Source organism: Equus asinus, chromosome 20 (genome assembly GCF_041296235.1).
Source record: "Equus asinus isolate D_3611 breed Donkey chromosome 20, EquAss-T2T_v2, whole genome shotgun sequence".
NCBI lineage: Eukaryota > Metazoa > Chordata > Mammalia > Perissodactyla > Equidae > Equus > Equus asinus.
In genome coordinates this window covers 82,490,416-82,512,513 of record NC_091809.1, presented here as the reverse complement: position 1 = coordinate 82,512,513, position 22,098 = coordinate 82,490,416, and the positions used below count along the sequence as shown (strand labels likewise).

At 56.8% G+C, this 22,098-nt stretch overlaps 1 protein-coding gene across 14 annotated transcripts in view; it reads right to left on the bottom strand.

The window, feature by feature from the left end:
• GDPD5 (glycerophosphodiester phosphodiesterase domain containing 5) overlaps positions 1-22,098 on the bottom strand; it is an 85,968-nt gene that overhangs the window by 18,525 nt on the left and 45,345 nt on the right. For 12 of the 14 annotated variants that reach the window (XM_070490683.1, XM_044752330.2, XM_044752331.2 and 9 more), the window contains 3 exons: positions 7,176-7,279; positions 4,015-4,108; positions 3,303-3,362 (listed from right to left, as the gene is read on the bottom strand). In XM_070490683.1, the coding sequence (XP_070346784.1) occupies positions 3,303-3,362; positions 4,015-4,108; positions 7,176-7,279 (258 nt within the window). Of the gene's footprint in view, positions 1-3,302; positions 3,363-4,014; positions 4,109-7,175; positions 7,280-20,606; positions 20,678-22,098 lie in introns of those variants that run through there. The other 2 variants (XM_070490684.1, XM_070490685.1) reach the window with 1 other exon arrangement.

Below are 22,098 nucleotides of genomic sequence, written 5' to 3'. Positions count from 1 at the left end.
CTGGCCCTGGACTTCTCCTGGAGGCTCACCTGGGAGCAGCTTCTGGGAAACAGGAGCTATGGGAGGACTGGGGAGGAGGGGAAGGCCCCCAAGTGGACACTTGGATCCCCTCACAGCCCCCAGCCTGCCCCAAATGGCTCCCTCCCCACGCCATCTTGGGCACCTCTGTGCTCCGGCCCTCCCCCTACTTGGGACTCAGAGGGGACCAGAGACTCTCAAAATAAAGGTCATGATCGAAACAATATAAAACTGTAGTATTTAAAGCAGTATGATACTGGTCTAAGACCAGAGAGATAAATGAAAGTAAGTAAAAAGCTCAGAAACAACCTAAATACATTAAAAAAATTTAGCATATGATAGAAGTGGCATCTTGAATTAGTGGAAAGATGGATAAGTCAAGAGGGTCACGGACACTGGGGAGCCATCTGGAAAGAACAAAGTATGATCACCCTGTACCCCAAAATAACTTCCAACAAGATAAAAAAATTTAAATGTTGAGAAAAAGGAGAAACATATAATTACCAAATGATACCACAAAGAACTTTTGTATAATCTTTGAGTTGGAAAGACTTTTCTAAGTCTGACACAAAACCCAGGAGCCATCAAAGAGATGACAGATTCTTAAGAATAAAAAATACCTACGGCAGAATTACAAAAAGCAAGTCAAAAGATGGATGACAAACTAGGAAGAATTATTTGCAGTTCATCAGCCAAAGGGCTAATTTTAGGAATTTATAAAGAGCTCCGCAAATTAATAAGCAAAAAGCAAATCTCACAGCATAAAGAGCAAAAGATATGAGGAGACATACAGAAAAGGAAATGCAAATGACTCCAGCAGATGAAAGTTGCCAATTGTAACTCAACATAAGGGAGATGCAAAGGAAAACTACACTGAGGTTCCATTTTCACCCATCGGATAGGCAAAGGTCAAGAAATGTGCACACAGTTCTGGGCAAAGGGGTTTTCCTAGGCACAGTCATACGGGGCTGAGGAGCATGAATTGGTGGTATCTGGCAAGGAGGCAATTCGGCGACAATTCTCACAATGACAGAAGTGCACACTCTTTACCCAGCAATTCCCCACCCAGGTCACTGCCACATCGTCCTGGCAATGAACTGAAAGCAACTGGGATGGCCATCAGGCCCGTCAACAGGGGACTGGCCAGGGAACTCGGGATTAGACGGTGGGACAGGAGCAAAGGATGGACACCAAGGGGAATGCTCTTAATGTACCGAAGGGGAAGGTGCTCCAAGGATTTTGTTAAGGTGCAGAAGAGAGGGGATAGTGAGCTACGACTTGTGTTTACAGAAAAAGGAGAAAGGAAATGTATTTGTCTATTTGTATGTTCTTAAAATATCCCTGGAAAGATAGTAGGGGCATTTACACAGTGTACTTTTTTGTACCTTTTAAATTCTGACCCATGTCAATGTATTAGATAATCAAAAATTGTTTAAAACAAAGAAAAAGAATACGGATTCCTTAGAATCTTAGAATCAAACGATAGAATCTTGGAAACAATAGAATTTCCTGCCTCTACTTGAATACTCTGAGCCCTCCCTCCTGGGGCAGTGGGTCCAGCTATGGACCAGCTCAGCCCGGAAGGCCCTTCCTCATGCTGAGATCTTGTGGGAGGGGGCAGAGGGGAGAGGAAGGCGGGCTGGCACCCCGGGAGCTGGCCCCAGTGCAGATAAAGGGATCTGATCCTCCTGCCCCCAGGAGAAGATTCCCTGCACTGATCTGCCACTCTGGCTGGCTCGTGCCTCCAGGGGCCCCTCCACCAGGATCAAGCAGGTGTGAGCAGGCCTGCTGAGAGCCAGGCCTGGCAGAGGAGGGGACCGCAGGGTGAACAGCCCCACCCGGGCTGCCAGCTGCTGCAGTTCCTTCAAGTGTCAGCTTTGCAGCCGGGAGAAGACAGCGCCTCACAGAGCAGACTTGAGAAGCCCAGAGGAGACCTCAGGATAGAGTGACAAGCGGAGGAAGGTGGGAGGGGACCTGGGGCTGCTGCCTGCTCTTCGCCCGTCCAGGACTGCAGTCACCTGGTTCTGACCGCCCAGCTCCAGAGCGTGGAGGTCCCCCAGATGCCCACAGGCACCTCCCACTCCACACAGCCCAACTGGAGCTCACCACGTCCTCCTTCTGCTCCCTGCTCCATGTCCTCCAGGCTGGAAGTGAGCCCCTCCCCTCACAGTCACTTGACCCACCTCATGGACTCATGGTTACTTCTGGACATTTCTGCCCCTTCCTAAATGGTGTGCCCCTCTGAGCCAGGCACTGGGAACGGAGAGATGGCCCAGCCCTCCCTCCAAAGCACAGGGGCTCTCTCTTGGTCATCTCTGTGCCACCCCTGTGCCCACTGGGGCCCCAAGAAAAGCAGGCATCAGCCACACACATTCAGCACCATGCATGCAATGAATGGTGATGAGAGAGTTGAGGCTGGGGATGGATGACCTCTCCCTGCTCTGGGCCCCGCCCTGAGTGGGGCACTGGGGACACGGAGATGGGTGAAGCTAATTCTGGCCTGCAAGGAGCTCCCAGACTGGGGAGGGTTAGGGTCAGAGAGGCAGACAGAGATGGACGACACAGATGCTCAGACTGTGGCAGAGGAGCCTGCCCGGGCTGGGGGAGCCAAGCGCCTGTGTAGGTGGGGGAGGAGGGCCAAGAAGGGTCCAGAAGAGAGAGAAGGGAGGCAAGAGTGGAGAGGTAAAGCAGGGAAGGGCCAGACACGCTGGGAGGACTGAGATGTCTCATGCGGCAGAGGCTGAGGGTGACTGTCCCGTGACAGCAGCTGGGAGCCATCTAAGGGCCTTAATGCTAGAGGCGGGGGTGGGGGGCAGAGGGTTGGGGGTTGGATCATCCCGGGAGCAAGGGGAGTGGCGGAAAGGGCTTTAAGTTGAGGAATTACGTCACGGGATCAGAGGTAAAATGAGCTCGATGAAGGATGAAGAGGAGAGGGTGAGCCTGAGGCAGAGGCAGCCAGAGGGCGGAGCCGGGACCTGGCCTGGCAAATCGCACTTACTAAGTGGGAGACCTTGGGCATGTCACTTAACCTCTTTGTACCTCAGTTCTCCCAACTGCGAACTGGGATGATAACAGCACCTACATCACAGGCTGGGGAGAGGGTTAAGTGAGTTAGCATAGGCCGGGCCGTGAGGACAGTGCTGGGCACACGGGGAGCACTCGGTGTTGGCTACTAGAACAAGTATAGTCACGGTCCAGGGAGGGATGACGTGTCCAGCTCTGCCTCTGCTGCGACGGCCTCTAGCCTCCCCTCCCCTCTCCCAGCCCGTGGAGGCAGCCCTTACCTTGTGCAGCCAGTGCAGGTTCATCTGCTGCCCCACAGCGATGTGACATAGCGCCAGGACCTGAGGGGGGACCCACAGGGCGGCGGTCAGGCACCAGGCGTGACTTGAAGGCTTCCTCCTTCTCCAGGTCCCCAGGCGCCCGTCTCCCACTGCTGCTCCAAGCAGTCAGCAAACCCTCCCCGCAGGCAGCGGGAATGCCCAGCGCAGCCCAGCCCAAGCCTGGCCTCCCCCCAGCTTATTCCAGGCCTCCAGGCTCCTCCTCCTCTAGGATTTCTCCCTCAAGAGGTCCCTGGGCCCTGCTGCAGTGGGACTGCCCAGTCAACGTTTCAGGAGTTCCAGGATTCTGAGGCAGACCTGAGTCTTGTCCCCAAGGAGCCCCGAGTGCAGCCTGGGGAATGACCTGAGTCTGAGGGAGTGGCGAACTGGGAGCAGGAACCAAAGCAGAAGTTCCTGTAAGAGGGAGTCTGCAGTGGGCCCACAGAGTGGGATGGCTGTCACCGAGTCTAGGGGACACACTCCAGGAGAGGGCAAGACCAAGATGACCTCCCACCTTGAGGGAACCAAGCCCCAGAGCTGCAGCAGCCCAAGAGGCCCAGGGAAAAGCCAGTTGCCCTCTTTAGACCAGGGCAGGTCCCTCCAACAGCTCAGCACTGGCTAAGTCTCCCTTCCCCCAGGAGCAGGGCCACCTGCCCTCTGAGATGGCCCCACATACCAGGAGGCCTGCGATGTAAGTGAAGGCGGCAGCTGTGGTCATGAGGATGGGCACTGACCAGTCGCTCCAGTAGCCCATGCGGTTGTAGAGGTACCTGCCAGGCGGAGAAGGGCAGGGGTCAGGCCTCCACCAGGGAACAAGGACGCTCCCGTGGGCCGGCCCGACTCTTGTGCAGCTGGGCTCAGTGCCAGGCCCTGCCCATTCAGTAACGATGGCATCACTCCCTGACCATCATCAGGCCTGTCAAGGGCTCACAGTGGACACCTGGGCATGCCACAAAGCATAAAGAAGAAAACAATTCCTCGTAGTTCTACTGCCCAGAAGGAACCATTACCAAGGGTTTGCTGACACCAGCCAGGCCGGGCCCCACTGCACACAGCACAGCGGCCAGGGTGTGGGCTTTGGAGGGAGGCACGTGTGGGTTAAAATCCCCACTCCGCCTCTTACTGGCTTGTAGGACCCTGTGGAGGTGACAAGCCTCGCTGATTCTAAGATGCCATCATTTGTGACATTCATCTCAATTTCAATGTTGAATTGTGAAAATATGGGTTCTCAGAACTGACAAACTGTAGCACCTGACTTCTCTAGCCTTAGTTTCCTCCTGTAAGGATGTCAGGATAAGTAATGCGCTTCCTGGGCTTCCTGAGGAGGACGTGAGGCGAGCCGCGGGGTGAGTGCTCAGCCAACTATCTCCTTATTAACTCGGCATTTACTGACATCGGTATAAATCCAGAGAAATGGGATTTTTCAATAGCCATGTGGTCTTCTATTGAATTAATGTACCCTATGTAGCCAACCTCCTCCCAGTGGCCATTAATAGCTTCCAATTATTCACTGTTACAAAGTAACACAAAAATGAAAATTTTGCATGTATCTTTCTGTATTAGTAAGTATTTCTTTAGGATAAACTTCTATGAATACAATTATAGATAGGGCCAAAGGGAATGAACTTTTTAAGGCTCCTGATGGATACTGCTTAGTTGCTCTCCAGAAAGGCTGAACCACCCACATCCTCCCTGTACAACCGGGGAAACTGAGGATCAGAGAAGGCAGCAACTTGTTCAGGGTGGTCAGAGAATGTGAGCCAGCGCCAGGCAGTTTCAGGCCTGCTGCCGTCTTGGGCCTTGGCAGCGGGCTGGGAGGGGACACCAAGAGGACAGTGCAGGCATCTGCCAGCCCCTGCACCCTTCCCTGGCTCTCAGCCTCAGATTCCGGGGGAAACCTACTGCCTGGAAGATCACTGAGCACACTCTTCTTACTGTGCAGTTGGGGAAACTGAGGCCCAAAGAGGGGTGGCCCTGCTCCTGGCAGCCACTCCTGAAAGATGTTTGGTTCCACTTGTCTCTCACTTTTGGCAGACAGCCCTCCACAGCAGCCCGGACGGCCCTCCCTGCTCTCCTCGGGCAGCGCTGACCCGCCAGGTTTTACTCACAGGTCTTGCTCTCCCTGCAGGAACGATCCCAGAGCCTCTGGGGACCATGAGCGTCAGGGTCTCCTGAACCCCAGCAGCGACTCCCAGCACTGGAGGTGACAGGCTGAGGGCGCTGCAGGTTTCAGGCCATCCCTAAGTCCCAGGTTAGGCCTTCCGTGTGCAGCCTCCCCGAGAGGGCGGGCACCCATCCTCCGCTTGAGCCGCCCAGTGACAGGGAGCTCACCCTCTGAGCAGAGTGGCGTAGCTCCATGGACAGCATGATACAGTCAGTCAGGCTCAAGTCCCCGTCCCAGATCTGTCTGCATCTCGCTGTGTGACTTTGGAAAGGCTACTTAACGTCTCTGAGCCTCAGTCTCCTCAGACTGTCCTCAATATGTGTTTCTGGCAGTAACTGGTTATGTGGCCATGGGTGAGTCCTGCCCCTCTCTGGGCCTTAGTTTCTCCATCTGTACATGAGAGGGGCGGACCCAATGATCTCCCAGGCAGCAGACCGCCGGGTCAGCAGAACTGCCCAGACTGCAGTCGAGGGCCACCAGGGAAGGTCCCATTTATCCGCAACAGTGCTGTGCTTCGGATACTTGCGAGGATGAATAATTGATTTATGGTATTTAATAAAGGCCAGAGGCCACCCCTGGGGCTCAGCTGGGGCTCTGGCTCATCTCACCAGGCTGCAGCGGGACAGCAGCGCGTCCTTTATTGGGCTCATTAATAACAGAGACACAGCCTAGCACCGTGCAGAGGAGAGTGGATGCTCAGACCCTAGGAACGGAATCTTAGGATCATCACAGACTCCTAGAACCACGGCCCACCACAAGCCCAGAGTCCTAGAAATCCCAAATCCTAACACCATGACCACCTTCCAGCTGCAGATTCAGCTTCCCAGGGAGCAGCCCTCAGGTTTAGGTGGAGCTTTGAGCCCTGTCAAGTTCACTATCTCATTTCATCCTCAGAAAGGCCTGATGAGGTCCCCATTTTACAGAAGAGGACACTGAGGCTCAGAGAGGACCAAAGACTTGCTCACAGTCACACTGAGCTGAACTTCTGACAACACAGGAAGGGGAGTGAGCAGGGCTGGCTTCCAAGCATCAGCTTGCCCCCACCTGGCTGTGTGACCTTGGGCCTCAGTTTCCACACCTGTCAATGGAGGAGTTCCCACTAGAACCCAGGGTTCCTTCCCCTCCTCCCACAGCCTTTCACCAATTGACAAAGGCAGGAAATAGAGGCAGGAGCGAGGAAGAAACAGGTGCCCTCCTGTACCCAGGCAGCAGCCTCAGACAGCCTTGCCCTTGGACCTTAGGCTGGTGCTCACAAAGAAGCTGAGCTGTCTCAGAACCAAACCATCTGCCTGCCTGCTGCCCAAGGCCCTGCTCAGGGAGTTCCGAGGCCTAGGGGCTGGGGCCACCTCCTCTGCTGAGGCCTGGGTCTCTCCAGGCCTTGGAGTTCTTGTCTACAAAGGGGCCCAGGGCCCCAGCCCAGCACTGAGCCCCGCTGCAGCCTTACATTCCTATTTTCCATGATGGCAGCGCAAGGAAGGAGTTCCCTGTTCTCCCCAGCTGGTCTTGGATCCCGCTAAGCCTTTGTTCTTCCCAGAGGACCCTGCCCCCAAGGCCACACAGAGCTGGTGGCAGAACTCTGCGGACCAGCCTGGGAGAGGCTCAAACCCAAGCCCCACCACCAGCCCCGTCCCAGCCCCCGGAGGCCCAGGCCCTCGTCCCTCCCACCCACTCACCAGTTGAATTCGTCGTAGTCATTGTGCGCTTCCCACCAGAAGTAGAGCCAGACGAGTGTGAGGCCGAAGGTGAAGGTGAGGAGCAGGAACCACAGGCGCTCCCACTGGAAGAGCAGCACGAGGAAAGGGGTCAAGTGGGGTCAGGGCTGGCCCTGCAAGCCGCCTCCCACCAAATGCTCCCTCCTCTTCCCCCTCAGTAGCCAAACCTGCCAGGAAGGAATTACTACCCTCTTCACACTGGTGGGGACCTTAGGCTCAGAGAAAGGAAGTGACCTGTCCAACATCACAGAACCAGAAGTTGCAAAATAGTGGGGAGCTAGGAACAGGGTCAGGGGTCCACCCCAGAGCTGGGCCCGTTTTGCTGTAGCCCGAGGCCTTTCCAGTGTGTGAGGTTACCCCATTCTGGCGATGGCCCCCGGAAGCAAAGGCAGTGTGGGCCCTAAGCTTTTGCACTGGCCTGGTGGTCACATCCCTCACCTCCTTCCCTCCTCACATAGGCCTGCAAAACAGGTGCTGTTCTTCCGCACCTCTGCCCTATGCCACCCATAAAAACACTGAGGCCCAGAGAGGCAAAGCAACTTGCCCATGTCACAGAGCAAGTTAGCAGAGGGTTAAAGACCAGCTGCCCCCTCCCCTCCGGACTTGAGGAAGTGTTCAGCCGCCTCCCCCAGGCGCTGGCCCCTCAGGACTGGGGAGGCCGCCCCTCTGGCTACTGCAGGGATGGGGGTGGGGTGGTGGGGGCTGCTGACCGCCCCTGCTGCTTCCCAGGGGCTGGCTCAGAGGTCCACAGGCGCTTCCGGCCAGGTGCCCAGGTCTATCCCTGTTTTCATCCATCCCCTTATCTCAGAAGCACAACAAGCTCAGAACATCCTGCCCTCTGGAAACTGCTGAGGTCATCAGAACAAAGCCACAGCCATTGAGGGGAAGTCAGTGCAGGAGAGAACCAAGACCACTCGCCCCTGGAGGGCTGGAGGGCTGGAGGAGTCGGGGCAGCTCCCGCCTGGCACTGCCCAGGCCCCGGGCCAGGCTCCCTGCAGCTCACCTCGGCACAGGACAGCCAGGCCCAGGGTGGCTCTAACCCCAGCTTACCTCTTGATGGCTCCTCACGGCTAAGCCAAGCAGGGAGGCCCCTCTGGGGGTGTCCCCTGGACCTCTCTAGCTTCATCCCCCGACCAGTTCCCTCACCATGGAAGGGCCACTGTCCCCTAGGCTTGTGCACCGAACATTCACATTCGCCTTTCCAATCAGCTCAAATTATCACCTCCTCTGTGAAGCCTTCCTGGACTCCGCCCCTGCCACCATGCTCCCTCCTGGTGGGGGCCCCCCAGCATCAGTGTCCCTGCCCTTAAACTTGTACTCTGTGCACGGTGACCTGCTCATGTGACTGTGTCTCCCAGAAGACAACTGTGTTCCCTGGGGTTCTGCAAGGACAGGGACGGGACCTGCCTCCACTCCCTTGGTGGTTATGACTGTCAGAAGAGGAGGGAATGTTCCCTTGATGCCCAGGATACCTCCACCCTGGGCCCCCAAGAGACCCCGCAGTGGAGTGGTCCCGCATAGTGTCTGCAGCCAGAGGACTCCCTGCCCTTCACTTAGATGCTATATGACCTCGGACACCAAAAGGTGATGGAACCGTTCTGTGCCTCAGTTTCCTCTTCTGTGAAACGAGGACGATAACAGCACTTACACCACGGGATTGATGTGAGAATTAAATGAGATAACACAAGTCGAGTGCGGGGACCACGGCTGGCAGGCAGCAGTGCTCGGTCAGCGCATGTGCGCCTTCCTGTCTGCAGCACCGGGACAGGCCCTCAGGCCCAAGCCACAACCGCGCCATCGGGCACCCGCTGCGGGCCTTGCCAGGCAGGAGGGCTCGAGCCCGGGTGACAGCCAAAGCAGCCCCACCACACACTGTCATGTGCAGAGCCAGGCTGCCCGGCCCCGCTTTGTGCAGAGATGTGGGGGGTCCCTAAAGCCGCTTTGCAGCAGGCGGAAGGGTGGCTTCTCCGAGGGCAGGCCTCACTCAGACACGGGTGGCGCAGCCCCAGCTCCAGGCCCGGCGGGGCTCAACCTCACACAGGCACCGGGAAACCCCGGTTGGGAGCGGGGCGAGCTATTACCCTCCGGGAGCAATAGAACCCGGGTAGCCACTGGCCAAAGAACAGCTGGGACTGTCTGGAAGAGCAGAGAAGGGCCACAGTTCAGTGCTGCTTCCTGTGGCTGGGTCCTGGGCCCCAGAAGGGCTGGCCCACACTGCCACATCTGAGCCAGCACCCCCAGCATCCCCCACCCCCCCAGTCCTTCTAAGGGTCCCCCTTGCTGCCTCCAATTCTTACTTGCTCACGAATAAGAATTTATTTGCCCCATCTCCTGCAGAGAGCAGCTGCTGGGTCCCAGGCCAGCTAAAACATCTGGGTCTCCCAGCACTGATGCCCCTGTGGTCATGTCACTCCCCAAGCTCTGTGTCCCCAGCCCCCACCTCTGCCCCACACATGCGCTTTACATGCCATGCAGGAAATCACCCACACTTCCTCAAACAGGCTCTCTCAGGCCCAGTGCCTTTGCACAAGCCAGACCCTCCATCTAGAAAGCAACCTAGTCCAGGGGGCAACTCCTCCCCCTCCGGGGCCTTTCCTGTCCCAGCAGGGAGCCTCCGGTCTTCTCAGAGCTCCCACAACCCTTGCCCGGGTGTCTGTTACACAGCACAGAGCCCACAGTTCCACAACTGTCTCTCTGTGTATCGGTCTCCCCTATTATACTGTGAGCGCCTTGAAGATCTGGGTGGTCTTCGTATTGCCAGGTGGGGTAGGAACTTAAGAGATTTAATAGTGAAATGGCAGGTGAGGAGGGGCTGGCCCAGTGGTGTAGCGGTTAAGTGCATATGTTCTGCTTTGGCAGCCTGGGGTTCACCAGTTCAGATTCTGGGTGTGGACCTACACACCGCTTGTCAAGCCATGCTGTGGCAGGCGTCCCATGTATAAAGTAGAGGAAGATGGGCACGGATGTTAGCTCAGGGCCAGTCTTCCTCAGCACAAAGAGGATTGGCAGCAGTTAGCTCAGGGCTAATCTTCCTCAAAAAAAAAAAAAAAAAAGAAAGAAAGAAATAGTAGGTGAGGAAACACCCTTCTCTACTCCGACATGAGTGGACCCACCCAAGACGGAGTTCACTGGGGGCTTCCTAGCCCACCCTGACAGAGGAGCCCTTAGTCTTCTGTGGACCCTGAGCTGGTGGTGGTGAGTGGCCATCTGTCCACAGAGATGGCTCTACCTCAGCAGGCGTGAGGCCACTGCACCTCTGACCAGCAGACAGGTTCTGAGACAGGCCCAGCGACGGGGGAGCCTCAGCCTACGGTGTGCCCTGTTGCAGGCAAGCAGCCTGGAGGTCGATAGGTGGTGGGACGAGGAGCTAGCTGCAGGGACAATGACAAAGATGCTGAGGAAATGTCCTGTGGCGAGCTGAGATATAGGACCCAAGGGCAATGCTGACAGGTGGCCAGGAAGACAGCAGGGATCAGGACAGCCCACGGCACCCAGGGGTCTCGTATATTGTCCTCACTTGGCCAGATCCTAACCGTGGAGCAGGGAGGACAGGGCAAGGATAAGGGCTGTCCAGCCCCACCCTGCAAACCAGCCAGGGTGACAAGATAAGAGCCGGCAGGTGGGTGAGCCAGCCAGGGCGCAGCAGGGATGGGGGCAGGGCCTAAGCAACAAGGACCTAGGAACCCCATTATCAGAACTGGGCAGGAGCTTGGATGGGGGCCACCCAGGGATGAAAGTCCTGGGAGCGGGCAGCCAGGGGCCCCAGGGCCACGGGGACCTGTAGACGGGGGTGAAGAGGCCCCACTGCAGTGGGGAGGGAAACCGGGCTCAGAACAATCAGAGGAAAAACCTGAAGGGCAGGGGCTGGAAGAAAGGGGAGCGGAAGGCCAGGAATAGTGGGAGGAAGTGGTGGGGAGCAGCTCACTGACAGAGGCTCCAAATGGCACTAATTGTCCTTGTCGGGGGCCTTACAGAAGAGAGCCTGTTTCACCCCTTAACAAGCTAGCCTGGCCCTGCTCCCAGGAGATGCAGGTTGCAAGGCCGCTGCCATGCTGGGCAGGACAGTGGGTCCACTGGCACTGTCACCTCTCAGTCTGCACGATGCCTGGGGTTATTCACTCGTGCGTATTTATCCCCATCCGAGAGCAAATGAAGACACTGAGCCTCAGAGCAGGGCCACCAAATCCGGCTGAGCAGGTGCTGCTCACAGTGGTCACTATCCATGTGCAGATGTGTCACACCAATTTGCCAGCAGATGCTGGTCAAGGGTCCTGGGGAAGGGGTGCCTCTTGCTAATTTGCACAAAGGCCCAATATGGGTGAGTGGAGGTGAGTTAGAGGTTGAGCAGTGTACCTAAGGTCACGGAGTGGGGAAGGAGTGGAGGGGGGACTGGACCAGGTGGCCTGACAGGAGGCCCCTGCAGGCCCCCTCGGGAGCCAGCCCCCAACAGCTCTCCCCAGAACCCGCCTTGCCTCCTAGGACCAGTACGGCCATCCCAGGCCCAGCTTGGCCCCCTAGGATTCCTCTCTCCTCTCTCTGGGGTCACCTCCAGGCCAAACCTCGTTCTTCAGGCAGCCTTCCCACCCCTCCCGCCCCGCAAGGCCTCCTTCCCTGACCGTTTCCGCATGGACTCTTGGTACCCACCAACCACTTGACCCTCAGTCACATTCCGAACTGTGGACACGGAAAGAGCCCAGACTCAAGAGGTGGGCAGCCCGGGCTCTGCTGCTTGGGCAAGTTATTTAACCCCTTGGAGCCTTGGTTTTCTCACCTGTAAAAAGGGAATAATAGCCCCTACCCGGGCGGGCTGATGTTAAATGAGGTGATATATATCAGGTGGCACACAGTAGGTGCATAATAAAGGATAGTTCACTGGGACTGTGGACTCCTTCAGGACAGGCATGTTCAAGAAATCTGTGTGTGCCCTGGGCCCACGTCCTGCAGGGCACAAGGTGGTGTTCAGATATGGTGTGAGGAATAGAAGGTGTGAACGTGACTGTCACACAGGGAGGTGTCAGGGCCACCAGAACAAGGCTGTCATCCACCCCAGACTGATCCTCATCCCAGGGGCCTCAGGGAACCAAGTGAAGGAGCTCCTGCGGCACCCCAGCCTCCTTGCTCTCAGAGCCGTGCAGCTGCCTGGGAGCAGGACAAAGGTCAGAGAGCTCCTGAGCTGGCCGGCCGCAGCAGCTGGGACAAGGAGACGGCTGAGAGCAGCTGGGGGAGGGGATGGGCCCGGCTATGGAGGGGGAAGATGTTCCATCCCTGCTCCCAGGGGTGTCTGTGATGAGAATCCCAGAGGCCCAAGCACAGAGGCTACAGATATTCAGCCCCTCGATCCCTGCCTCATCTCCTCCCATCCTTGTCCCCACCCTCCAGGAAGATGAGACCCTGTATCCACTGGAGCAACACTGCCAACTTCCCTGAAGCCGCTGCTCCTCCTCACTGTCTCCTGCTGACTGGCACGTCTCCTCCTCACCGCCCACCCCAGAGCCTCTGAATCCAGAGAAAACACATGCAGAATGAGCTTATTAGTGGCTGGGGCTCACACAGTCAGTCACAGAGGACGGGTTGCAGCCACAAACCCCAGCCCTACACAGCAAGTGCGGGCGCTGGCCCTGCCGCTGCTGTTTGTGGCCCTGGACCTCGGCCCCAGGCCGACATGCACACAGACACTGCTCTCACTGCTGGGGACCGTGCAGGGTCTGGAGGACCTCTCCTGGGTCCCCAAATAGGACCTGGAACCTGAACTCTGCATTGGGACAGCACATAAGCAGGAGTCAACTCCACGGCATTGACCCCATCACAGACTCCAGAGTCACAGAGTCGCCAGGCCAGAGCTATTTTGCTGGACCATCGATCCCTACCTGTCACCCCCGGGGCAGAGACTGCCTCTGCACCTCCAGGACAGGAGCTCACCCTGCTCTGCTCCCGTACTTCCAGGATGGACACCCTCCTGCTGGATGCTGCCTGGTCCTCGTCTGGACCCAAAGTTCTTCCTTCTAAGACAGCATTTGAGAGTCCAGAAACACTGAGTCTGAATCCAAGACTGGCCACCTGCTGAATGGGGGACGTTGGTGAAGACATTTATTTATCCTCCCTGAGTGCCAGACCCCTGCTCTGTAAAATGGGGACAGCAGTGTCGGCATGCTGCATAGATCAGGAGGATGTGCAGGGTGGTAACAGGAGGGCAGTCAGAGTTATTTCCCTTCCTTCGGTCCCTCCATGAGCGGCAGCTGGAATCTGCCTCCTGGACCACCAGCCTGCAGCTGGTTCTGTGATACCACCCAGAACAAGTCCAGCAAAAGGGCAAGAAAAATTGGGGTCAAATGACCAGGAGTGGGGAATATAATCAGGAGCTGGATTTGAATTCCCGGCCCTTGGACCCACGAGCTACATGACTGTGGGCCAATCACTCAGGACCTCGAGCCTCAGCTTCTCCCTCTGCTCACGGGATGACATCACCTCTACCTCACGGGGCGGCTGCCAGGCCCCAATGCGATTACAGATGTAAGCTCTAAGTCGCCAAACCCACCACCGTTCCTATAATTATCATTTTGCGTCGACAGCCCTTTAATTATGTGAAGACAGTGATCAAGTCTTCCCCCGCCCTCTGCTCTGCACCAAGTTTATCCGGCTGCTGAGGACAGCCAGTGGATCGCCCGACCCTAGCCCAGGGTGGGTGCCCTGGTCAGCGGGACACCGAGGTCAGGCCCAGCTCTGCAGGCTGCAGTCTAGGGGCTGGCACAGATGGAGGACGACGACCCTGGCACAGCGGCCACCCCATCCCGCCTCACAACCCCCACATCGCCGGCTCCAGAGGACAGAGCCCTGAGCCCCTCGCAGAGTTGAGGCGGAGGGACTCCTAAGAGTCCTCTACTTCTTCATCTCATCTTCTCCTCTCCACAGCTCTGCAAGCAGGCGGTAGCGTCAGAGGAAACCCGGGCCCGGAGAGGGGAGGTGACTTGCCCAAGGCCACAAAGGGTTTGCCCTTTGTCATGGCGGAGCCAGAATTCACACCCAGGTCTGATGCCTGCAGCACCCCAAGTGTCCCAAAGCAACAAGAAGCAAGACACGCGATTATCCTTGTCTGACCAAGGAGGAAATTGGCTCAGAGGGGCAAGGCCTTGCCCAAGGTCACACAGGCAGTGCCAGGGCGGGACCCTGGCATCTCAGAGTCAGAGAAGATTTCAGAGATCCTCTCGTCTCATCCTCTGCAGGTCCAGTTAAGAAATGGAGAAACTGAGACCCAAAGAAGGAGAATGGCCTGGAAGCATGGGCACAGGGTTGATAAATGGTAAATTAGCGCAGAAAGGATGGCGAATTCAACAGATGGTGTGGGGACATCTGGACAGCCATTGGGTAAAAAATACAATTAGACTCCTACCTCACACCCCATACTAAACTAAATTCCACCATCTCCCTTCCATTTCCTCACCACCACCCTCTTCCAGTCATTCTACACACACATGCTGAGCCCTGGACCCCGGGAGATAAATCAGGCCTGGACTCCACTCTGAGCAACTAGCACAGGTGATTGAGCAGCCAGTGGGTAGCTCTCATCCTAGGAATGAGTGGGGTGAACTGGGCAAGCCTGGGCTGCTTAAGAACACACTGTCAGTTATGGGAGGGGTGGGGGTGGTCTGGAGGGCTTCCTGGAGGAGGGGATGTCTGCAGTACAGCTGGAAGGAAGGGACTTGTCAGGATGACAAGGTTAGGGATTCAGGCAGAGGGAGGGCAGGGAGGGTGCAAAGGCACAGAGCACAGCAGGTTTTGTTTCGGGGACTGGCTTCTTTTCCTATGGGCTTATAAAAGCTTTCTTTATGTAAGAGTATTTTTTTTGCCTATTTTTTTCTTATTTTATCATTTGACTTTAAATTTGTTTTCATGATTTTTGTATAAAAATTTAAATTTTTAAGCAGTCAAATCTATCCCACTTTTCCTTTATAGGTTTTGTCTTAGGTGCCGGGGTTAAGGAAGGTGGCCCAAGATGATATATTTACCTCCTATTTTATACAGATAATTTCTCAGCTTCCTTATTTACATTTAATCTGTGATTCACCCATCTATCCACAGCTCCAGGCGGATGTCACGCGTATGGAGAGAGCTTGGAAAGCCTTTCCTCTAAAGCATTAAGATTAGAATTCCTTTTACTTTACATCTTTCCAAGTTGTTTGAATTTTCTCAACAAATGTGCACTTCCTAAATAGAAAAAGGGAGTTTAAAAATAGAAAAAAAAAACCCATTTTAATCCATCTGGAATTTATTTTGGTTTGAGGTGAGAGGCGGGGATCTGATTTCACTTTCACCCAGCGGACACTCCAGCTGTCCTCTACCACGTGTGGTACTTGCAATCACAGCCACGTTCCTCCGCCACACAGCACATTCTCAGACGCGCCTGCACTGTTTCTAGGTTCTCCAGTTTGTCCCGAGGCAGCCTCGGCCCCAGTGCTGGCTCTGCCTGACACGGATCCCTCCGCATGGCTGAGCTCTGCTCCCTGTGCCACCCTCGTGGTCCCAGCTCTGCTTTGAGGTCCCAGAGTCCAGCTGTGCCCTCAGTACCACACAGCCCTGCAGAGGCTGGAGAGGGACGGAGGGTGCCTACCCACTGACCTGCCCACCTGCAGGCAAGAGCTCACGCGCGCGCCAGCTCCTCCAATCATCAGCCTGTTTCAGCCTCGCCAAGTTCCAAATGGGGGGACTGATGCAAAGAGAAGCTTAGGAAATGTCAGCTGGGAAGGGTGCGTGGAGCTCTGGGAAGGGAGAGACAGGCAGGTCCTGGGAGGATTACTCCGGCCCTGACCCAGGAGATTTGGGGGAGGGGGCCGCCTGGGGAAGGTTAAAATATATTGCAGCATCAGGGCCAAGCAGGGAAGGGATTAGAATCCTCACCCCGAGCCAGCTCCTGACAGCCTAAGAGGCTGGATTTATTTTTCTGGACTACAGAGAGCTGGGCAATTAGGCCTCTGTCTGCCCTTGCTTCTGCCGGGGTCACTCAGAGTGGCTCATTAGGCAGAAGGAAACCAGGCCCAGCCTGGAACCCTGGGCTCTCCCCGCCCATCCGATGGGTTGACACAAACAGAAGAGCTGAGGCCCTCCAGAGGGGTTACCCAGAGCCCCTCAGAGGGCCCTACCAAGGCCACAGGGCAGTGGGTGGCCACAGACCCCTGCTGATGCCCCGTCATCTCCTGCCCACTCCCCGCTCCCTAAGCAGATGCCTGAGGTGGTCACGGAGTGTCATGAACAAGAGCTTAGCTGCTTCCCATGGAGCATGGCACGGCCACGCCAGACACTCTCAGCAACGTTCAGAGAGGAGCTAGGTGTCATGTGGGGGTTCCCGAAGGCCAGAGACAGCACAGCTTTATTGCAGCAATAAATCCTCAGCTGCCTGTGCTGCAACGACCAGGGCTCTGCCTGCCTCTCCTCTCTCTCTCGTGGATGCAACAGTATCATCGCCCATGTTCTTGTCCTCATGGCAACCCCGCAAGGTTTAAAGGACAAAATGGGGTCTTGTCACCCCCATCTTAGAAATGGGAAAACTGAAGCTCCGAGGGCTCCTCTCTGGCCTGCTGGGCCCTATTGCCCCCAAGCATCGGGGAAGGGAAGCCATCCCTTTGAGAGTCTGGAGGGACGACATATTTTCCCCACGGCTGGAACAGTGCTCTCTCCCGCACAGGACACGAGGCACACTCGTATCCATCGACTAACTGGACCCTTGGACACGGTTTTGTACCTCCCTCTAGCCCACAAGCCAGCTGAGGCCCAGAGATGACCTGGCCTTGCCTAAGCTCACACGCTCAGTCGCTGCGGGAGGCAGGGTGAGCTCAGGGGCAGCTCCCTCGGCCAGGAATGACCAGGTGCTTCTGGCTAACTCCAATCACACCCTGGAGCCCACCCCAAAGGCTGCTTCATCCAGGGAACCTGCCTTGATTCAGGCAAGAGCCACACCTTCCTGCCCCACAGCCCTGTTGCAGGCCCACATGGTGTTGACAGGACAGAGAGGTGGGGAGCCAGCTGGGAAATCCACCCCCTCATCCTGCCCACTGGCAGAGCCCAACCCCAGCTCCAAGGGTGGCCTGGGAGGTCCCACGGCTGAGTCAGCAGCCTCCCCAATCAGCCACAGCCAGGGGCTTGGGAATGCAGCATGCAGGTGCCCTCTCCAGACCACCCAACATGGATAGCCCACAGGGATCCTGCCTCTCCACACGCCATCAGCACAGGCAGGCGCCTTCCCTAACAGGCTTCCTCACCTGCTCAGTCGTCCTGCCAGCCCTTGCCCGAGCCCCTTGCCTGAGCCTCTCCTGCCCTCAAAACACTCAGAGACCAGGGGAGAAACACAAGTCACAACCCACGTGGGCAGCCCAGGCCGAGGGAGGTGCTGCGGGAGCCCCGGGACAGAGGGAGGCAGCGGAGAAGGCCTGACTCTTTGTTTGAAGGAAGGGCACTTGCCAGGAGCCTTGAGAGGCAGAGACAAGAGAGAAAGGGCCTTCCAGGCAGGGGGCCGCCTGAGGAAGGCAGGGCGGGTGAAAGGGTGAGGTTATCCTGGGCAGGCTGCAGTGGAGATGGGGGGTGGGTTGCTCATGTGTTCCCCCCCCCAGGTGTCTTCCTGCTGTGGCAGGAGGGGCTCCCATCACAGGAGGCAAGTAATCGGGGATGGGGAGATTTATTTTGTCTGCGTTCCACCCCTGCCGCCCCCTGCCCCCGCCTCGTGCTATTTCTGGGCTCTACTCAGACCACTCACCCCCTCTCCCTCACCCCTGGCACTGCATGGTTTCCCATCTCCAGGAATGGCCCCATCCAGCTAGGGTGGAAACCGTGGGATGACGGGAGGTGGGGAAGCATCACCAAAAATCTCTTCCATAAATATAAACAAACACATGGACAAAGATAACAGTTCAGTGGGTACCAGGGGAAGGGAGGTAGAGGATGGGCACAGGGGGTGAAGGGGAGCACCATGTGGTGACAGACAAGAATAATGTACAACTGAAATTTCACAATGATGTAAACTATTATGAATCTCAATTAAAAATATTCATATATAAAAATTTTTTTAAAAATCTCTTCTACAGCCAGTGTGTTGACTGCACCCTCCTGGTGTCTCTAGAATTCCTCCCTTTGCTACATCCCACATCCCCCTCTGCCTTTCTCATCCGGCTCCCTGCCAAGGCCCCTCAGCGCATTCTCTGTGATTTGACCAGCGTGATCGCTCCCCAGCACAGCCTCAGGCTCAGGCCCCTTGGCAACACTCTTCCCATCCTCACATGGGAGCCACACTGGGCCGAACTGCTTTCAGTTCCCAAACACAAGATGCTCTTGTGCACGCAGCTCCCCTACCTTGCACATTTCCCCACACTGGTGTGATGGGGCTGACTCTCTCAGACACCAGCTCAGGCAAGCTTTCCTGCCTGGGCTTCCCCTGGGCCACTGATCACCCTGGGGGTTCTGGGTGTGTCAGCTCTTGTCTGCTCCCCTACCCGCCTAGGAGCCCGTCAAGAGAGGGGGGAAGCAGGTCTGATGCACTCGTGACCCCCAGGCCCAGAGCAGGTACCAGGACAAGTTTGTTGACTGAATAAGCAACCAGTGCACCCCAGACAAGACTGTTCGGTGTGGAACAGGGGAGAGAGCACAGGACTGGGGGTGCAAGCAGGACACTGGAGGCTGTGCCTTCAACTCTTCGGCTCAGATAAATCACTTACTCTTCCTGGAGCCCCACTCATAAGATGGAGGGATCAAACAAGCTCAAAACAGCCTTCAAAAGGCAAGCATACTATAGAAGTGCAGGAGAGTTGACTTTCACTGTTGGTCTCCTTCAGTGTCTCGGGCTGGGAAGTTCCTCCAGGCGTCTGACTTACATCCCTCTTGCTATAGAGAAGCTGGTTTTGAGACTGTGCTGCCTCCCAGAGATGCAGTCTTCAGGGGGCCTGTGGGGACGGCCTGAGAACTGTCTTCTGTCCTACCAAGTCCTTAATTGGCAGTATTAGAGTAATGAGTCACAGACAACAACCAATTAATTATCTCCAGTTATAAAAAGCTTCACTTCCCATTCCTGGCTGTAGAGTGAGCCGGCCTCCTGCTGCCAGGCTCCCCCACTCCCTCTGCACTGGGGGCAGGAGAATAGGTCGTTTCACCTCTGGGTCCTCAGTTTCCTGTTTCCTTATTTGTCAAGTGTGTGTCCTGGGGGGAGGGGACAGCCTGCCCTTGGAGGTGGTAGGAATGTGTTGGCTGGTGGGCAGGAAGGCAGGAGGCCAGCTGGGATGTGGATGAGGGGCCTCTGGAGAGGAGGGGCCTCTTCCCTACTTCTGGGCCCATTCTCCTGCCCCCCAGGATCCTCCAGCACCACAGGGTCTGGAACACAGAGGGTTCCCAGTTGCGCAGTCAAGCCACTCCCTATCCTGTCCCAAATATTCCTGTTCCAGCGCTCTTTCTCCTCCATCAGGCAACTCCCCAAGTCCTCCTCCCCGCCCCTCTTTTCTTCTTCCTGCAAACTCTCATTTAAAACACACACGTCCTCCTGACTCAGGCCTCCCAGACTCTAGGTGTGACGTTGCCCCAAGCCTGGATTTCCCAACCCATAACAATGAAACAATTAACAGGCCAATGCATGTAAACACTTGCTCCCTGAATACAGTAGGTACTCAATAATTATCGACTCTTACACTTCACTTCCCAGCCAAGGTCAAGAGTGAAATGGTCTGTGGCTCACACCTGCCTGTCACCCCATTTCACAGGTGAGGCCCAGAGAGGTCACCTGACCCCAGGCTTCTCTGAGTTGGTAGGTGCAGGGGGCCTCCCTCAGGAGGACCTGAGGGGAGGCTGTGCCTGGGCGGGGGGAAGGGCAGGAAGTCCCCAAAAGAGGAGGGGAAGGCGCGACGAGGAGAGGCTCAGGCCCAAAGTGGCCCCGCGTCCCCTTGCTGAGGCCTCTCCTCCACCCCCAGGCCTGAGCTGAGAGGCTCTCCTTTCCCTCCCAACCTGTGCTTGCAGGGCTCACTCCACTGACAGAGCACCTTCTCTGCGCCAGCCCTGACTCTGAGACACCAGGTCGCTGCTCCTTTCGCTGTGTCAGGCCAGAGAGCCCAGCCCCCATCATGGTCCCTGCCCAGCTGTCTGGGGAGGGACCAGGGAGAGAAAGGAGAAGAGAGGAGAGGGAGTGAGAGACAGGGTGAGCAGGCTGAGGCTGGGACCCAGGAAGTGGGAGGGGGAGTGAGATGAGTGACAGGGAAGGGGGAGGATGCTGGCTCGTCCTCGTCCTCCGCTGGGAGTCTCAGGGTCGCCCGAGGTGAACTCAGCACTGTCTGCAGAGGCCCTCCACCAGAGCTGCCACAAACCCTGTCCCCTCCCCCAGCCAAGCTGGCATGGGGCCTCCTGGCCCCCCCCCGACCAGGCCCCCCAGACCTGGCATTTGCAGAGCCTGCGCCGCGAGGGCTCCCAGGGAGCTTGAAGCTGGCCTCAGCTCACCACTTCCTCCACCCCGGGCCCTGCGTTGCCCACAGCCAAGACCCACCACTTCCTGGCTCCACAGCGCACCAAGCGGTGCGAGATGACCTGGGAGACCCGCCTTCCTCCAGTGTGTCAACCCCGACAGGCAAGGGGCTTTCTGCTTGGGAGTCAGCACCCCTCCCCTCCCTGCCTCAGCCTCAGCCATCCTCCCACCCCCACCCACACTGCCCAAGGCCAGATTGGAGCTCTGCTCCTCACTGGCTGTGTGACAGAGGCCCAGTCACTGCCATGCTGGCTTCTTTCTCCAGGTGAAACAGTGGCAAGGACATCTAGCTCCCGGGCTTGTTGGGAGAAGCACAGTGGCTGTGTGAGTGCTCAGCACAGCGCCTGGCCCAGACAGGCGGGGTGCCAGCTGACTGCAGTGCCTCTGACTTTCCCAGCACAGGGTGGCCCGGCTGCCGACCCCCAGTCGCTGGGGAGAATGGAGCTCGGAGCACAGCAGAGTGGCCAAGGAATTCTGGTGTCTTAACCCAACCTCTCGTCCATTTCAGAGATGGAGAGACCACGGAGTGGGAAATGACTTGTCTTACTGCCTGGTCATAGGTAGCACTGTGCTGGTCACTTCCCATCGTTATGCATCCGCCCATCAGCTCCTTGAGAGGAGTGTGTGTTATTTCACAGGTGAGAAAGTTCAATGTCAAGTAGGTACAAATAGAAGCAGCACAATTTGAACTTGAGGTCTGCCTGACTCCCCCCTCAGCACCTGCAGCACTGTGGGGCAGATCCTACGGCCATGTGAGAGGGAAAGGCTGTCCCAGGCAGGGCTGGGGTAGAGAGACTGGGGATGCTGTCCCAGCCCCGCAGGGACCTGCTCAGTGGCCTCGGGCAGCCCCTTCCCTCTCTTGCCTTCCTCCTCTGTGTTGGGAACGGGGCCGTGGCAACGAATCAGGACAGGTGCCCATCAGGCAGGACCTGCTTCTCACCATTTGGATGTCCTGAACCTAGGCTCCTGACTCAGTCTAGCGCTCTGTCCCTCACCAGCACAGGCAGAGAAGGAGCACAGAGAGGCAGACAAGTTTCCCCAACCTCCCCATCCAGGTAGCCCGGAGATGCTGGGCCTCTGACCTTGGTTCCGCCCCGCCCTCGGCCACGCTAGCCTGTTCTGGGGCTGGCTGAATTTGGAGGCTGGCTTCTTTGTTCAGACAAGGAGGAGGGAGGAGAAAAGTTGTTTTCCAGGCAGCAAAGCTTTTAGATAAACACCATTTATCTCTCTCTCCATTCTCTCCTGAAGGAATTGAGTTCTTTCAAAGAAGAAACTGGATCCACCTGCTGATAGCGCCCCAGGGACGGAAGCGCGGCTCGGGGTCTGGCCTGGGGAGCTGGACACTGAAGGAGGCTTTCTTCATCCGGCTGAGCACCTGCTGCCAGCTTTGGCAGGCCTGTGGCT